Source organism: Cetorhinus maximus, chromosome 9, assembly GCF_964194155.1.
Source record: "Cetorhinus maximus chromosome 9, sCetMax3.hap1.1, whole genome shotgun sequence".
NCBI lineage: Eukaryota > Metazoa > Chordata > Chondrichthyes > Lamniformes > Cetorhinidae > Cetorhinus > Cetorhinus maximus.
In genome coordinates, this window is record NC_135887.1 from 49,343,747 (window position 1) to 49,363,325 (window position 19,579).

The window sequence follows — 19,579 nt, forward strand, 5'->3', positions numbered from 1 at the left end:
AATTATGGTACCACTTTCATGGTGAAACACAGTAAAAAAGGAGGTATATTAACCCAAAAGTGGCAGTAGAGCTCTGCCCTGGCACATCAAACTGGCAAGAAATGGTTGTCCTGATCCCTCATTTTCTCAGTGGGAAAAATATTTAAATGATTACCTAGAAACAGAGTGGACTGCAATCAAAACTGGCATCAAAACCTTCAAGCAACCTAGCTCCTTTTACTGACATTATTCAGACAATGTGTTTGTGGGTGAGATCATGATGATTTTCTCCATTTGCAACCTGTATGTTATCTGCCTAAGTGATTTTCCATTAAAAGTGCTCCTGCTAGTGGGGCCAGATGTCACCACACGAGAAGCAAGCAACTCCACCTGTCTCTCTTGTGTTTCTTCCCACTCTTCTTTTTTCTCTCTTTCCGCGACGATGAAGAACTTTCGCAGCTGTGAGAAAAACAATACATTTACAACATAATGATTACACCCACCTTAAAACACTATCAATTACAATTAGTGCAGGAAATATCAGACAGGAGAATATCTTGCAGGCACTGTTTTATTTGGGACAGAGGAAGATGAATTGGCAGTTCAGAAATGCTTAAGACTTCTGATGCATCGCGTATCTTCAGAGGTTTTTTTTTGGATGCAAAAGTAATTTGGAGTTTTCTTTAGGACAGGATCAAATTAGGTTCCTGTTGTAGATTCCCATTAAATGGATCAGTCTGAGAAAGCAGTAATGGAACTTACAAAAGAACATTAAATTCAAATTAGAGCTGGCCAGGGGTGGTATCAGCAAAGACTTCTTCTCACAAATGGTAGTGGAAATGTGGAACTCTTTCCCTCAAAAAATCTTTAAGGCTAGGAGTCAATTGAACATTTTAAAACTGAGATTGATAGTTTTTTTTAGTCAGGCAAGGGTATTAAGGGTTACTGAGCCAAGGCAGGTAAATGGAGTTAAGGTAAGAATAAGCCTTTATCTAATAGAATGGCAGAACAGGCTAAAGGGCTTGAATTAGGAATCATGTTTCTGTATTCTTAAAGAACTTAAGGTAACAGATATAAGAAGCACTTTGGGCTGAATATTTTCACAGGCTTCGGGATTCCAACTTCGAGCCCGCACTTGTTGGTAGGGATATTCCTGGATTTGGTTTCCTAATTGGCTGCCTCTGAGCCACCATCCAATTAGGGAGGGTGGGTGGACTCCTGAGACTTCCATAGAGCCGGCAGCTCTGAAACTTTGGCAGCTCCATGGGGAGAGGTGAGGGCTGCTGAGGCAGGTTGTGGATCGAGAGGTAAGATAAGTTTAAGATAAAAATTCCAAGGGGCCAAGCAGGTAGGCAACCCCCCCATCCCTGGATCAAAGGGGAAACCTCTCCGAATGGCTCACTGAGGCTGCGGGGGCGCCCTTCCCTATCCATGGTTCCCGCTTTACACAATGGAGCCTCTGGCTCCTGTGGCCCCCTGGACTGCCGCAGAGAGGCTGCCTCCATGGAGCTGACGGCCACCCATCCAAATCACCCCTAATTATGGTCTTAAATATGGTAATTGAGTGCCCGCATAATGGGGTTCATTCAGTGGGCAGCTGATGCTAGTCCCTGCCTGCTGTCAGGAAACTCCCTTGGAGGGGGGCAGGAGCGTCTCAGGGAGCCATTCTGATATAGCTCCCCACTATTTTCCTGACTCCCCACCACTGCCACTCCTGCCACCCTGTGTCGCTGGAAAAACTGTGCCCTTTGGCTTTTAAATAGAGAGGTTAGTATGAAAATTAAAATAGCAGCTCCAGGGTCCTTCATGATCATGTATGGTGAACAAGGCCCTCAGCCGTAAAGGGCAGGAAGTCCCCAGCTTTGGCCCATGATGTGTATTGGATTTGTTGATCTCAGCTTAGAGATGCTACAAGTTAGTCTCCGCATCCCTGGGATAGGAAGGGGACAAAAATACTTTGCCAGGGCTTTCTGCCACTGTCAGGAGATTTTGAGATCTTCCACCCCTGTGGAAACAAGGCGGGTGTACTTGGAAAATTGTAGGGATTGGCTTTAGTGTCCTATTCACACTAGTGGTGTGGTCAATGCTCTCTCCTCAAAGGTCAACAGCTGGGTGACTGGAGTGCCTGCCCGAGTCACACTGGGAGTGGAGAGGCTACAAATCAAAAGTCCTTTGACTGATATGAGACAAATTGGCATTTCAGGACTGAACTGACATAGCATGGATCATTTTGGAGGTTCAACCGAAGAAGAACTGAGAGGAAAGTTTCTTTGTGGGGGTTCCTCTAGCAACCAGAAAAAACCTGGGCCCTTAAGAATCTATCTCCAGTTTTCACCTCTAACCTGCTTGGTAATGAGGCCTGGGCCGGAATTTTACGGCCCCGTTGCGGCGGGGACAGGGCCGTAAAATGCGGTAAGCTGTTCTAAATTCCATTGACTTCAGCAGGATCGTTAAATCCCGCTGCTGTAAAATTCTGCTCTTGGTCTTCTAAAGAAACCAGACCTTCTTGCTGGCATTATAAGGGGGCCGGTCATTGGGAGGATTGCTACCCAGTGACCTCTGCTGGAAAGCACACATGACCAAAATTGGGGTAGAGCATCTTATATATGACAGGCCCCTGGTCAAATAGCTCATTGACACTCACAACACAGGTTCAAATGTGGACTGGGGTCCAGTGGGTAGGATACTGGAAAACTGCTGGCCACCATGGAAGCCCACCCCTTGTGGGGCAGTGGCAGGGGAAAGAAAGGGATGTATTTGTAAAAATAAACTATTAATAATAGAATAATGAATTAATAAAGTATTTGCAAAATTTTGCTCCTGTTGCTCAGACCAGACATCCTCCCATGTCCCATACTAATTTAAATTAATTATTTTGTTAGAAAAGTAACAGAAACGCCTCAACTCTACTTCACTGGGTTATTGTAGTCACCCACAATGTCAAGCTTTGGCACCCTCTTGATAAGGCTGAGTTTAAGCAGGGAAAGGCAGAGCAGTTTACCCGGGAAAAGAGGGATCATCACGGGGTGGGGGAAGGGGTGGGTAAGAGTAAACACTTAACAGTGATTTTGGTTTGAGAGTATTAGCTTTTCAGAAAGGGAGGCTATAATCAACAAGCAAAGGTTCGCATATCTGAGACACTACCACCTCCCCATATGTTCCTACTTTGATACCAGATTTGAGAGGTTATAACTATCAGGTTAGGGCTCTTTTCTCTATTTAAAAGAAGGCAGAGGTCTTTATAATTATAAAGGGATTTAATTGGGGAGATATCAAGAAGATTATTTCACTTCTATGCAAGACCAGAACTAGGAGACATAAATATAAGAATCACAAATATATTCAATAGGGAATTCAGGAGAAACCTTTTCCCCAAAAATAGTGAGATGTGGGACTAGCTGAGCAGTTGAGATGAACAGCGTAGATACATTTAAGGAGAGGCTGGATAAGTACATGAGGGAGAAAGGAAGAGAAGGGTATGTTAATTGGGTTAAATACCCTAAGGTGAGTGGTGGTTTGTGTAGAGCATTAACACCAGCATGGACCAGTTGGCCTGAATGGCCTGTTTCTGTGCTGTAAATTCTATAGGTGGGGGAGGAATTTAATTGGGCGAGAAGATCTGTGGATGGCCTTCCTGCCCCGTCACCAATTGAAGCCCTTCTGATCCTGTTGCCACTGGAATGAAGCTGGAGGTGGGCAGGGGACTTGCCATGCGGGATGACAACAAGCAACCCCATGTGGGGCTTGCACGCACCCGGCCAGCAGTGGGGTCCCTTGTTCAAAGGCACTCAGTGCCTGATTGAGGCACCCGACATTAGGAAGGGGTGCCTGCTGACAGTCACCCCTGGCTCTTTCCACTCACTCCCCCTCCCCCATGACCTCTGCCCACCATCACTCACCTGTTGCTGAGGATCCAGTGATGATACTAGGCTTTAGGTGGGTGTCATACTGGCAGCAGCCACCATCTCCCCAGCAGAGCTCTGCTCAATAGAGGCGTTGGCCTCTGAATGGTCGGCAGCTCATGGCAGGAGGGGTCTCCGCCCCTGAGTCCTTGATCCTGGGGAAGGTCCGCTGTTAGCCTGTCAAGTGCCCAAGCGGCACTTAAGACTGCAGGCTCCCCTAAAAGAGGCAATGTGGGGCTCTTGCCAGCTCGACAGCTAGCAGGTGAAACTACTGTTGCCTCCATTAAATACTGTCCTATGTCAGTTTATGTAGGTCCTACCAATCAAAAAGAATGGTAAATGGTGGAGTATATAGAGTAATGACATGCCTTTACTTCTGAATTGAAGAATAAATACCATCACTTTGGGAACATCATCCAGTGGGAGATAACCACCTTACAGAGAAAGAAATGGGTGCCCAGCTTTAGAATCAAAACACAATAACCAAAGGGGAAAATCTCTCGAGTGGAATATATGGCAATTAAGGATCTGGTTATTTCATCATAATTCTGTTAGGATAATTCTCAAGCAGTACCAAAGAAATTTGCTAATATGCTTTATAAAGAGTGCTCTATAATATAACTCTTCATTAGATATTGTAGGCTGAATTTTACAGGCCACCTGTGGGCAGGAAAATAGGCAGGTGGACATGTAAATTAGGGTGCCATGCCATCAGTGGCATGCCAGCTGCCAGCTCACCCACTTTCAACCCCGTCCCCACCCCCTGCCCCAGCACAATTTTATGGATGGTGGGGGAGGCATTGGGAGGCCCTTATGTGGGCAATTAATGCCAAATTAAGGGCCTTATCCTGCCACTGCTCAGGCTTAACAGGTGGCAGGAGAGGCCTGTGCCCAACGTGCAGCCCAGCAGATTTAACCCTGCGTGCTGCGCTGCTGCTTAGTGAAAGTGGGGTGCCTCCTTCCCAGGCTCCCTATGGCAATGGGAAGCCCCCTCCCCTGACAATTTTGCCTCCCTGCCCTGTCCAATATGCCCATATGCCATGGCCTGCTAACATGGCCCTGGTGAGATCCCAGACTTATCTGTGTAAGGGGACATCCATGGTTCCTCTTCCTCCTGTAATGTCAGCTGTGGTGTGGCTCAGAGTTGCTGGCCTTCGATTGACCAACAGCTCTGAGGTGGGCCCTCCTCACGGAAATTGACAGAGGTCCCGGCTCATTCTAATTAAAGGGCCGGTATCTGAAAAGTTAAAGTGGGATGAGCTGGCCAAGCAGAGGTGAGCTCGCCCCCGAAATATTCGCTGGGGTGTGGGGAGCCCGCCCTCAGTGTATAATCCAGCCCATGATCCTAATTCACACATCTTAAACACATACACTTATCTTAAGACTAGCAAGTCAATAGGCAGCACATTGGAATCATCCTCGACTGCTCTTTGACCTTTAACATACAGTTCGCTTCCACTTGTTCTAGCTACTGGGGCACAACTGTGAACGAGGTTGTGGCTCCTCTGATAGGCCAAACTGCCAATGCAGTGAACAGCTGAGTTACACCAAGCAGGTCCTATATCTGTGCTTATCACAGTCAGGATGGCTGTAAGGCTACTATACTTGTCCCCATGAGTTCTGGGGTAGAAATGGGGAAACTGTTCTATTTGTGGTCATCATCTAAAAGTCACTGCTAGAAATATGCATGCCTGGACATGGCATGAGGGTACGATTTGGCTCAGGTGTGAACTTTTCCCTTGCTCAAATAGCCTCTGATACAAACAATCAAGACATAACACATGAAGAATGGCTATATAGTTAAGGAATCAGAAAACCACAGAGGCATTAGCCCAGCAAGCGGTACATGCTTTCATGAAATGGGGAGGGCAATATTGGCAAAAGAGGAAAATGTTTTTCTGATAAATATGTCTGAACAGTTTTTTAAAACAACACATTGGCTGTATTAATTGCCAAGAGCCTAACTAAAATGGTAATATTTTCATACAATCAAACATAAGATTCAGGCCACCCTGTGGGTTGACATCAAGCACCAGGACCACCTTCAGTGCATTTGCTGCACAGAATAGTGAATGTTTTGCCCACCTCAGATGGCAATTAACCTGATTTTTCTATGATTTTGCATAAAATTGGGAAACACTACAATGCAACCCAGTAAATAAGTATTGAAAAGCTGAGATCCTGATCCCAGATAAAAGACAAAACTTTATGGGAAGGAACTTTAGTAGAGCAACTTACTGATCCACATTATTATGTTATTGTCACCGGCATTTCGTTATAAAAGATGGGTTTAGGCCATTGTTTTATTTATCTGATTTGACCCCTCTATTCGTGCTGCAGCTGCAGAATATCCTGGACTAATCAGCCAGCAAAGATAGACTGAACTTTAAGATAATGGCCTGGATCTTCCGCTAAGCGGCAATCACCGTCAGATGCCTGCCCGGCTTGGACATTTCCACGCCGAGGCACTGCTCCGCAGTTCTTGCCTGGTTTTCTGAGCCCGGCTTTTCAAGAAATGTGGGGTGCAATGTTCTTCGGAGAGCTCCATCGCAGCACTATAGCCTTGGGGGAAAGACAAGACACATCCCCTTTTTACGGCACTAGTTGCTGTATGGTAAGTTTAAATGGCCAGTGTGAATGTTATTGAATGGATGAATGAGTGAGTGGGTAGGGTGGTAGGGTGGGTAGGTGGGTGAGGTGGCAGGTGAGTGGGGTGGCAGGTGGTTGAGGAGGTAGGTGGGTGGGGTGGCAAGTGGGTGGGGTGGTAGGTAGCTAGAGTGGCAGGAGGGTAGAGTGGTAGATGGATAGGGTGGTAGGTGGATAGGGAGGCAGATCGGTAGGGTGGCAGGTGGGTAGAATGGCAGGTGGGTAGGGTGGAAGGTCTGGGCCAATGGAAATTGGCTAGTTTGGATTGATACAATACTGTACATTGTCAAGTTCAAAATTGGAAAACCTTCTCAATTATTGTCACTGGATATAGAAAGAATGGACAACTTAGCATTGAGGATATCTAATGGGCACAGAAGGACCAGCTGTAAAAAGCAATACATTGAAGCACCGACCACACACTCAGATTCAGTATAAGGTCTGCATTCCTTTGTCATAACCAGTTTAAGCATAAAACTCTTTAATGGTATGACTGCATTTTGAAGAGACAGTGTCCCTTTTAATTGATCTATTTAGGCTGTTATGTTATAAAATGCATTACATGATTTCTCAGAAGTGCCAAATAAACCTGCTTCATGTCTGTGGTATCATTGTGCTTTTTTTATGGTGTACCTTGATAAAGGGACATTTAAGAGAAAAATCCATCCCCACATCAAATTTGATGTTTAAGCTTAACACCTGATCCTACTCTCACAGGATGTGCATGGTTCCTATTAGAACACCAGAGGAGCAAGGGCATATTCCTCCTGGCTCCCCTAATTCTACACTAGGAAGGGATAGAGTTATGTCCTCTCACACTGCAAGGGAACGAACACTGTCCACTCCTCAACTAATCAGTTCACCAACCAGAAAAGACACACAGACACTTCATTCCATGTGAATCCAAATGGAAAGGGCCAGTATGGAATTACTAGAGATCATTATGAATAAATCCATTATGACCTAGCTGAGGCCATTTGAGCCCACAATTTGATTTGTTGCTCATCACTGGTATAGGGTGGTATTTGATGTTTATGGGCAAATCAAAACCTTAAGCTCTGTAGAGCAAAAGTCTAATTTGTATACCCCCACAGCCCAGCTTTTCTGATGGCGGCTGCATTTAATTGTTTAATGAACAACATTTTTGCAGTTTAAATTCAACCCTTTCAGTCTTTTCAGCATGAAAACTTCTGGGGCCAGGATAAACAAAGAGCCACAACAAAGGGATTTAACAATTTGCCTTTTCAGACCTTTAAATGGGACAATGTTTCCTCTCGCAACTTGCAGCATACAACTTCCTTGCTTTGACCTTACCTTCTCTCTGATCCAGCTTTCCTCTTTTTGCTTGCAATTAACAATGTGAGAATGCAGTGAAACAGATGAGCAACATTGATTAGAAAAGAAGGAAAGCCAAGCTTTAGTTCCTAAACCACCTAAAGCACGAGAAAGTATCAAGCCACTAAACATGAAACTTGCTGCCTCATATTCCAATTTATAGGTGAGCAGGCCCCCACAGATATGCAGCAAGCAGCCTTGGTAAGGTGCATGGAAACATTTGTTTCTGACATTCACACATGGGGGTGAGTGTGTTTCAGGAGCTGCACTGCTGACAACTTTTAAGAAGATGCGTTGGCAAAAAAAAGTGCAGATTTTGCACTGAAAACCACAGGGATGAATCCTGTCAAACGCCGAGGGAGTTTGCCACATCTTTCATATTTGAATTGGCAAGAGTATTTGGCACTGGGCTAAATAGTGAGCTTCTACATCAAGGAAGTCCAGTACAAATATAATTATTTCCCTCAATGGATTAATTAAAGTAAATGCAAGATCACTTCCTGTCCCAACACTGACTTATCAGGCCAGGTCAATCCCTGGAACAGCATGTTCTGAAAACTCTGCTGCGGATTAGCCATCGATTTTCTGTCAGCACCTTACTGGATGAGCAGTGGAATGGCTATTTCCTGCCCTGGTCCAATGACAATTAACATTGTCATACATATATCATTTAAAATTGCTTGGATTTTTTTATGTCCCATTGGCAGTAGAATCCGCTGAACATTGCAAAACAGACAATTAGGAAAATGATTGTGCTTGCATTAGGAGTTTCATGCAACCCCTGATGGTCTAATAGCATGCACTGTTATCCTTGGGTCAGTCCTGGAGTTACCTGGGGTTCATGGTATTGCAGTTGAATGTGAATGAGGAGCTAAGCTTCCTTAGACTTTATCTAAGTTCTTTTTCAGGATAGAATCCAAAAGTTAATGTATCAAAATCCAGGGGTATTTATCACCCTGTTATAATGCTCAGAGTGATGGTGCTGGCTTTGTATTCTGGTGAATGAGATCAAGTAAATAGTTGCAATGTAGACAGACATTCCCATGTCATTGGAAATATCATTGGAAACCTCTCCATTCTAATGTGGCATTAAGTTATTCTGAGTTCTCTGTGAATATTTTGCAAACTGGTTTGAACAACATAAATATTAGGCTTCCATTGTTAGTCCTAATAACCTTTCTAAGTCTTCTTAGTGACATAATAACATTAGGATGAAGAGTGGGCCATTCAGCCCCTCAATGTTTGTTCCACCATTCAATTAGATCATGACTGATCTGCCCCTCAACTCCATTTTCCTACTTCTGCTCCATATTTCTAGAATTTTAATAGGTACAGGTTTCTATCAATCTCAGTGTTGAAAGCTCCAATGGTTCCTGTATCTTTCTATACATGTAGATAGTGGAAACCAGCTGTGCTTAGATGGCTCCATAGCCCACAATTGCCAGACATGGACTTACATTCATCAACAAAGATTTGATCTAATCAATCACTCGCAGTTCTGTCAATCTATTTTGAGTTCCAATGTATCTCACTATTAGTCCTTGGGACATTTTATTAAGTAAAAAGCTTTATATAAAGTATGTATAAATGCAAGTTTCTGTTTAGAGTAATACTGACTAATGTCAATCCCATTCCAAAATATGAGTCTATAGAATTACTTTACTATAGACAGATGATAGTTTGCAGCAGGTACATTACTTTCTGAGAACTTTCATTCAAAAATCTGTGTGGACATGTGTTTAACATGAAGCTGTAATAACAGCAGGATTTATTTTACCAAGCGGTTAGGTTATGGATGATGAAGTACTGCTCAAAGGTTTGAAAACATTAATCATAATCTTTTTAATTGGGTAATTATTTGTTATTTAATCTTGGGGAAGTTTCATTCCTGCTCAGATGCCTTCAACTACTTGAGGTCTGAACCAGCTTTCAATTTAAGGCTCAAGCCTGTGTTTCTTTAAAAGTCAATATATCCTCCATTCATTTCTATGGGGGCGTGTTGTCATTAAAATATCTGTCTCAAATTCTTATATATTGATTTAATTAGTTAAAATATAAGATGTACTCCACTACTAATAGTCAAAGTGGAGGATTGCAGACAACAATGAAAAACAGGGAAGCCCTGTTTGGAAATCAATAAGTTACTTTGAAGGCTAGAACAAGTTATTTGCAAAGTCAATGAATATAGATTCACAGAAGATCCATTGCTCTTAAATATCAAAACAATTTAACAGATGATTAAGTAAGCCTCAGTTCACACCTTTCTTGCTCAAGTATTAAACATGGCTAATGGTTTAATTGTCTGACAATCATTAGTATTAATGATACATTATATATTATACATATCATAATATTATATATAATCATACATTATATGTATTAGTATCTTCCTGCTTTAAGGTTATTTCTGCTGTAAATACATTTGACCAAGTAGTTTCTGGTCAAATATGGAATTTAAACTCTTAAACCCCTACACAATTCCACAGGTTCAAAAGAATCGTACCGAGGCTTAGTAAATTAAATTATTGGTATAGGTTGTGCAAACTTGTATTTTGTTGAACATAGTAGATTAAGGTGAGAATCTTATTGAGGTGTTTAAAATGTAAAAGGATTTGATTGGGTAGATACAGCAAAAGTATTTGCCTCTAGTAGGAGAATCAGAAATGAGGTAGCATAATCTTCAAATTAGAGCTAGGCCATTTAGGCCTGAAATCAGGAAGCACTTTTACACAAAGGTAATGGAAATCTGGAATTGTTTCCCTAAAACGACACGGGATCCTGGGTCAATTTGAGCTTTCAAGACTGATAGGTTATGTAGGAGCAACGTCTTGTGGTGGTGTCCCTATCTCTGGGTCAGAAGCTCTGGGTTCAAGTCCCACTTCAAGACTTGATGGTCATGGAAGATGCATTCATAATGTGTCCAACCAGGTTGATTACCAGCCTGTAAATCATTCTAAAGCACCTGATGGCAGGCAGGAGTGGGAGAGTTTCCTGGTCACCCATACTGCAGAAGGCAAAGGCAAATCACTGCAGGGAGGCGGTGGCATAGTGGTGTTGTCACTGGACTAGTATTTCAGAGACCCAGGCTAATGCCGAATCCCACCACGGCAGATGGTGAAATCTGAAGCTGACCACAAAACCATTGACGTAAAATCCCATCTGGTTTAGGGAAGGAAATCTGCTGTCCTTACCTGGTCTGGCCTACATGTGACTCCAGACCCACAGCAATGTGGTTGACTCTTAAAGGCAATTAGGGATGGGCAATAAATGCTGGCCTAGCCAGCAACGCCCACAACCCATGAACAAATAAATAACTTGAACCATGATTATGTGGAACTTAGTTCAATAATAGCTGCCTGCGTGCCTCAGCATGTCTTATACTCAGTGCATTATAGAACAGATTTATTTTTGTTAGGGGAGGAGATCAAGAAATATGGAGGAAAGGTGGATAATTCAAGCTGAGGTGCAGATCAGCCATGGTACATTATATCCCACTATTACTTTCATAGCTAGTGTATATTTCCAATCCATGATACATATTCTTCCTTCTTTGTCACACTATAAATGTTGTACTCCTTTACCAGTGTAAGAGGATAGCTATTTTGTATTTTTTTTCTGCTATGGCCTTTTTGCTCCCTAAACATATAAACAATATGAAGGAAACTCAATTTGATGTATCCAAGACATTTGTGTCTCTTTTCTTCAGGTCACATAATTTTTTTATATGTCAAGCTAAATATTCAAAATGTTGCTTAGGGACTAAGCAGTAAGGGGTTTTAGCTACAGATGAGACAAGTTGAAGCTTTTGGGATTTCCGCCACTTGGTTTATGTTGAATGAAGAATTTCATTGGAGTGAGTTCTTCCTTGTTAGATAATGTTTTGACCATAAACAAAAAAATCTCCTGTTGACTTCACTCCCTGTTTGAATAATTTTCATTTCAACAGGCAGTTCTACTTTTAGTTTATGCAAATTCTCAGATATGTTTAAAGAAGTGTCAAACACGGTAAAACAGAACATTTGGTGTCGGATTACGCCTTGCCAACCATCTGTTATTTACTTCACTATTCACTTCTTTAAAGTCTCACATGCAAAAAGAATTATTGAAACAAAGTGTTAACTAATTGGCCGTTGAATATTCAAAGTTGTTGGCAACCAAAGAAGTAAGACTCCATAGATAGGTAATGTGGATGTGTTCCACATAATTAGAGATTTAAAAAAAATCATTAGTAGTCCCTTTCTGGGGCCCTGCGCATCTTCAATTTCATCTGGGAACCTAGTTAGGATGATCTCACCTTTTGGAGATCCTCTATGGCTTCTTAACACGAGTATCCATCTGGCTAAGCATCTCATTCCCCTGCTTTTACCAAGATTTTGTGACAGGCACATCAAATATTCGGCAAAAACCAAGAGGAAAAAAAAAGACAGATGGCTCGTGCTTCATGAATGCTTTGTACAAAGATCAATCACAATCAGAAGAAGGCACAACACTTCAAACAGATCTCCTATCCAATGATGCCTCAGTGAGTCCATTTCAGAGCTCAGCTCCTGAAATAGCTCCACAGAGCAATTTTGTAACTGAAAGCATTTTGAAAGTAAAACACAACAAAATAAAACTTTGTTTAAAAAAATGCATACTTAGATGTTAAATATTTCCTGTTCGTTACAGTTAATTTTGGAGCTCCCTTTCCTATTTATGAAATCCTAATGTACTTGTGCAATGTTAATACAGAGACATTTACCGGTTTTTGTAGTGACCTGATTTCTTCTTCTTTTTCTTCTTGGGTGGTGGCGAGGGAGAACTGCTTGATTTCCTCTTCAGACTTCATCGGCATTAACAGAATGAGAAGGGAAAGATTGTTCAGACATAAAGACATGGAAATTAATTAGTGTGGGTTAAGGAACCTTTATATTGAATTTACAGTACAGAAACAGGCTATTCACCGAACCAATCTATGCCAGTGTTTATGTCCCATACGAGTATCCCCCACTCCGTTTACTCCATCTAGCCCTATCAATATTTTATTATATTCCATTCTTTCTCATGTACACATCTAGCTTTCCCTTAATTGCATATATGCTATACACCTCAATGCCTCCACATGGTAGCAAGTTCCACATTCTCCCCACTCTCTGGGTAAATAAGTTTCTCCTGAATTCCTTATTGGATTTGTGAGTGACAATCTTATAGTTATGGCAAGTAGTTTTGTACTCTCTCATAAACCCAAAACCCTCTCTACATCTACCATTCCAAACCCTTTTATAATTTTAAAGACCTCTATTGGGTCACCTCTCAATCCCCCCTTTTCTAGAGAAAAGAGCCCCAGCCTGTTCAATCTTTCTTGAGAGTTGTCCCCTTTGATCAAATCTCAAATATATTATCACAGCCTCATTATATTTTGCATTGTTTAGTTCTCAGGAGCAGAATTTTACTCAACCTTCATTTTTTGTTGCTGTCCACACTTGACACAGTGTTAAATTCTTATTTTATTCGTCAGTTCAACAAAGGCTAATGGCCCTGACCTTACATTGCCAATGATAGATACTGCACCAGGGCATATATGGACACACACTAGGCTGGCTCCTGCCTCCTCATTACAAAGGTCCAAATTCCCCAAATAACAAAACAAATATTTACTGAGTTAAGGCCACTTGATTTAGAAGAGTAAGAGGTGACTTAATTGAAACCTTTAAGATCCTGAGGGGGGTCTTGACAGGGTGGATGTGGAGAGGATGTTTCCGCTTGTAGGAGAATCTAGAACTAGGGGTCACAGTTTAAAAATAAGGGGTCGCTCATTTAAGACACAGGAGAAATTTTTTTTCTGTGAGTCTTTGGAACTCTCTACCTCAAAAGGCGGTAGAAGCAGAGACTTTGAACATTTTTAAGGCAGAGCTAGATAGATTCTTGATTAACAAGGGAGAAGGCAGGAATGTGGGGTTGAGGTTACATACAGATCAGCCATGATCTTATTGAATGGCAGAGCAGGCTTGAGGGGCCGAGTGGTCTAGTCCTGCTCCTAATTTGTATGTTCGATTTCCCACATTGTGGGAAGGCCAGTCTGTTCTTAGCACAATCCCATTACAACGTTTCCTCTAAGGTGATGTTGTATGCACTAAAGAGCTGAAATATATGTGTTGATATAAAAAGGGTTCAAGTACCACTTGTCATGCCACGTGAATGAGGATTTTATCCATCTGCTTCCCAAATGATGTGCTATGAGAATCCGACACCATTCATAATGGAAAGGTAAGGATTGGTTTGCTGTCCAAAGGAATTTACTGTCACACATTAAGGGGTTTAAGTTCTAGTTATTTTTTCACAAGAGAGAGTCTTTCATCCTTGCTGATGACATCACCTGGGGATCTGGCTTCCAAGAGATACTTTGTCTGATGAAGTGAGCAACACTGATTAGATAGCAATAGTAAAGCCATTAATTCATGGTACTTTAGCTTTTATAGTGCATGTTACTTCAGAGCTCTTGTTCATTTTACTGCTCTCAGCTAATTCCCTCAAGGCATCTTCAGTGCTTACAATGAGCGTTTGGGAGAAAAAAAGAGTGAAAGGAAGTAAATGGTAAGATCCTTAATGGAGGGATACAGATTGAGGGGAGCAGATACAAAGGCCTGAATTTTCCTTTGGTGGGCGCGCACGATCAGCAGGCCTGGGAACGGTTGGGAAATGGGCTCCTGACCGCGACCGGCCCCCGACCGCGATTTCACGCTGGCTGGCCAATTACCAGCGCTGAAAAGCTCAGTGCTGCTTTGGGTAGGAGGGAAAAGGGTGGGCAATGACATCACCGTGAGTGCGGGTGAGCACAGCGAGAAAGCTCCCTGAAGGCAGACAGCTGCCTCAGGGAGCTGCAGACCTGAAAATGATCAGATAAAGGCTTAAAAAGCTGCAGAAAAATGTCCATGCATCACAATCCAGCACCTGAAAATAAAGCTGATAAAAACGCTGTCCACAGATATTTATTTGTATTTTATTTCACAATGGAAATTTCATCCTGTCCTTGGATGAGGATTGATGAAAAATGCAAAGGCCGCCTGGCTGATTCGCCCGTCCGCCAACCATAAGGTTGGATGGACCACGGAAATTCGGAGACAATTGTGCCATTAATGGGCTTAATTGCCCTCTTAATTGTCGGGAGGAGTGCTTCCAGCTTTTGCAGGCGCCCGCCAAGTGAAATATTGTGCGAGTGTGCGATGTCATCGGGACGCTCACCCGACGGCTTCTTGAGCAATTTTACACCTGATCAGGTCGGGTGTGCGCCCATCCGCGGGACGTAAAATTCTGCCTACAGGTCATTAAAGGTGGAGGTAGAAAGGGCCAAAAAACAGGTGAATTGATTTCTGGATTTTATACTTGGAGGTATTAAATATAAAAGCCAATTGATCTTGACTTCGCATAAGACATTGGTACTCTTTTGAAGTTCATCATATCCATCACAGGAAGGGTATCTGAGCCACAGAAAGGATGAAGCAATGATGATTACAATAGTCTAGTAATTATGCTATTGGACTAGTGACCTAAAGTTTGCTACTTCAAATGAAACCGTGGCAAGGTGTGAATCAAATTCATAAATCTGGTAATTTGTGTGCTAATTTTCAAGTTGTTGGTTCACTAACATCCTTAAGGCACCTGCTTTTTCTACCCAAACTGGCCTACAAGTGATTCCAGGTCCACAATATGTAATTGAGTATTAGTGGCATTCTGAAGTGGTCTAAGAGAATATCAAATGGACCTATCAGGAATGACAGGGTAACACCCAGGCCAGTCAACTCTGTAAAATATTTCTCATTAACAGCTCAGGAGAGGTGCCCAAGTCGGGAGCCCATCCCATAGAGTTATATGTATCAGTTAACATCTCAGACACCTCCATCAACATCCCTGGGAATGCACTGACCCACCATTGGTATAAGGTCAGGTGGAAGTAGCTCTAAACATCTTCAACATTCACTCTGCACCCCCTGAAGTCTCTTAGCTTCAGTTGAATTACCATATAGTAGCATCAGGGTTATGTTAATGGAGTTAGTGATCCAGAGGCCTGGACTAATAAGTGAGTTCAAATCCCACCATGACAGTTGGGAAATTTAAATCCAATTAATTAAATAAAACTCAAATTAAAAGTTAAATAATGGTGACCATGAAACTAAAGGATTGTTGTAAAAACCCAACTGGTTCATTAATTACCTTTACACTAATGTGCATGAAATCTGCTATCCTGACCTGGTCCAGCCTACTCCAGGCCCAAACAATGTGGTTAATTCTTAATTACTCTCTGAAATGGTCTAGCAAGCTGTATCAGAAAACCACAACCAAATAAAAATATAATCCACATGGACTGCAGCAGTTCAAGAAGGTGGGTCACCATCTCCTTCCCAAAGGTAAGTAGGGAATAGCAATAAATCCCAGCAATGCCCATATCCCATGAATGAATAAATAAAACATACGATGACCACCATTTAGTGGAAGCGGGGGCACAGATTTAGCCTAAGTGGAGGACTTCCATTACCAAGAATAGTTTGGTAGGACGATCACTGACTGAGCTGGCTTAGGTCTGCCGTAGCTACTGAAGATATGTCTGTTGACTACAGCGTGAATAGGAGTGACCACTGCGTAGCGTTTGCAAAGGCAAAATCTTGGTTTCTTAGTGAGGACATTGCCCATTCTGCAATATGGCACTATCACTATACTAAGTGGAACAGGTCAGAGGTAGCTGTTTAAACAACAGAAAAGAAGGAGCCATAGGTCATCAGAAACAGAACTGTATACCACCACAATATGTAGCCTCATGTCTTACCGAATCCCACACACATTGATTACCATTCAGCTGGTTCAAAGGGGAGTGTAGAAGGGCCATGCCAGGAGCACAAGGCATACCAAAGATTGAGGTACCAGCCTAGTGAATCTGCAACACAGGGCTATATATGTCGTATCCACAAAAGGGAAGTCCAATCTACCCAAGCCAATTACTGCCTTATCAACCTCTTCCCAATCATCAGCTAATTGATGGCAAAAGTTATGAATGCTATTGTTACGCGGAAGCAATTCACCAATATCCTGCTCATTGATAAAAAAAAACTACTGCGGATGCTGGAAATCCAAAACAAAAACAGAATTACCTGGAAAAACTCAGCAGGTCTGGCAGCATCAGCGGAGAAGAAAAGAGTTGACGTTTCGAGTCCACATGACCCTTCAGCAGAACTGAGTGCTGAAGGGTCATGTGGACTCGAAACGTCAACTCTTTTCTTCTCCGCCGATGCTGCCAGACCTGCTGAGTTTTTCCAGGTAATTCTGTTTTTGTCCTGCTCATTGATGCCTAGCTCATGCCCTACCTGAACTAGAAGTTTGCATCAGATCTCCTCACAGTCTTGGTCCAAACATGAGCACGAAAGCTAAATGATATCTGGGCAGACATCTTTTTTTGATTGGTATGAATCATACAGAAGCAAAGACAAACTTAGATTTGCAATTACATGGAACCAGACTCAAAGGCTGATATTAATCTTCAAGGCAAAAATGGTGAATGATCCTGCCTCCTGTAGAGCAGTGCCTTCCCATGCTATTTTCATGGTGGTGTGGAGGGGACATGTTAGAATTGGGACTGCAGCCTTCCGGTGCAGGTCCGAGGCGGGAATGGAGTTGGGCCGATGCCGAGGCCGGCAGGTTAGGAGCCCTGCCTCCATCCACTAAGACATCGCCCAGTTCTGTATATGATTGTTAGGCACTCTAGCCCTTACCCCCTACCCATCCCCACACTTCCTCACATCCCCTTCATACCCCCATGTCTTGTCATATACCCGCATGCCCCCTCCATAATTCCTACGCCCAAGCATCCAGTATCCACTAAGGACAAGTTTGCTGACAAACAAAACTAGGTGAGAATGTGAGTGGTGAGGAGGATGTTAAGAGACTTCAAGGTGATTTAGACAAGCTGAGTGAGTGGGCAAATACATGACAGATGCAGTATAACATGGATAAGTGTGAAATTATCCACTTTGGTAGGAAACCAAATGGCAGAGTATTATTTAAATAGTGATAGATAGGAAATGTTGATGTACAAAGGGACCTGGGTGTCCTTGTCACCAATCGCTGAAAGCAAGTATACAGGTGTAGGGAGTAGTTAAGGCGGCAAATGGTATGCTGGTCTTCATTGTAAGAGGACTTGAGTACAGGAGCAAGGATGTCTTACTGCATCTATACAGGACCTTGGTGAGACCACACCTGGAGTATTGTGTGTAGTTTTGGTCTCCTTACCTAAGGAAGGATATACTGGCCATAGAGAGAGTGCAGCAAAGGTTCACCAGACTGATTCCTGGGACAGCAGGATTGTCATATGATGAGAGGTTGGGCCGTCTAGGCCTGTATTCACTGGAGTTTAGAAGAATGAGAGGGGATCTCATTGAAACATATAAATTTCTGACAGGGCTGGATAGACTGGATACAGGGATGATATTTCCTCTGGCTAGGGAGGGTCTAGAACAAGGGGTCACAGTCTCAGGATACAGGGTAGACCATTTAGGACTGAGAGGAGGAGAAACTTCTTCACTCAGAGGGTGGTGAACCTGTGGAATTCTCTACCACAGAAGGCTGTGGAGGCCAAGTCACTGAATATATTTAAGAAGGAAATAGATTTCTAGACGCTAAAGGCATCAAGGAGTATGGGGAGAGAGTGGGAGTATGGCATTGAGATAGAGATTCAGTCATGATCACGTTGAATGGTGGAGCAGGCTTGAAGGGCCGAATTACCTACTCCTGCTTCTATGTTTCTATGGGCAGGATTTTTAGGTTGGCATGCGGGCGCGATTGGCAGGCCCGGGAGCGGCCGGGGAACGGACCACCACCCACGATAGCCAATTAACGGCCAGCCAGCATGAAGCGCATGCTGAAATTCTCAGTGCTGCCGAGATGGGGGCAGGAGGGGGGCAGGTGCTGACATAAGCACAGGCGCTGAATGAAAGCTCCCTGAAAGTAGAGAGCTGCCTCAGGGAGCTGAAGACTTTGAAACCAACAAATAAAGATTTTAAAAATCGGGAAAAATTGTCCACGCATCACAATCAGTCACCTGAACATATTTATGATGAAAATTCTGTCCATACATTTTTATTTTTTTTATTTAATGACAGAAACCTCATCCCGCACTTGGATGAAGTTTCAGCAAAAATGCAAAGTCCGCCTGGCAGGTTCGCCCATCCGCCAACTGTAAGGTTGGATGGACCATGAAAAATTGGGGATAATTGGAACTTTAACAACTTTAATTGTCTTTTTAATTGTCGGTGGGTGCGCCTCTGACACTCAGGCACGCCTGCTGACTGAAATATAATGCGAGTGCAGGATGACGTCAGGACACTTGCCCGATGTCATCTCGCACGATTTTGTGCCCGATCGGGTCGAGCACGCACCCGTCTGCTGACGTAAAAGTTCTGCCCTATGTTTCTATGACAGAACTTATGAGCCCTATAATAAGTGAGAAGTCTTTGAGATGCTCATGAAACTCATGAAACTATCATAGTAAATAAACAGCCATTCAAAAAAAACTTTAATCCTCTTAGGTGGTCATAAAACTATTAAAAATGCACACTGCCTTCAAACCCCACTTGAAAAAAAGTTAATCCTCTTAAGTGCTCATAAACTGCCAAAATAAACAAACATTCATTCAGAAAACTTTAATCCTATCACTGCTCATAAAACTGTCAATCAAACAAAGCTCGTAGTCC

The 19,579-nt window shown here is 42.8% G+C and overlaps 1 protein-coding gene across 1 annotated transcript in view; it reads right to left on the reverse strand.

Annotated features, from left to right (window-relative positions):
- Window positions 1-19,579, reverse strand: part of srrm3 (serine/arginine repetitive matrix 3) — an 854,108-nt gene that overhangs the window by 104,079 nt on the left and 730,450 nt on the right. Inside the window, exons 7-9 of the mRNA XM_078548703.1 lie at window positions 12,604-12,684; window positions 7,842-7,871; window positions 370-438 (exon numbers count right to left, since the gene is read on the reverse strand). Coding sequence (XP_078404829.1) covers window positions 370-438; window positions 7,842-7,871; window positions 12,604-12,684 — 180 coding nt within the window. The remainder of the gene's footprint in view (window positions 1-369; window positions 439-7,841; window positions 7,872-12,603; window positions 12,685-19,579) is intronic.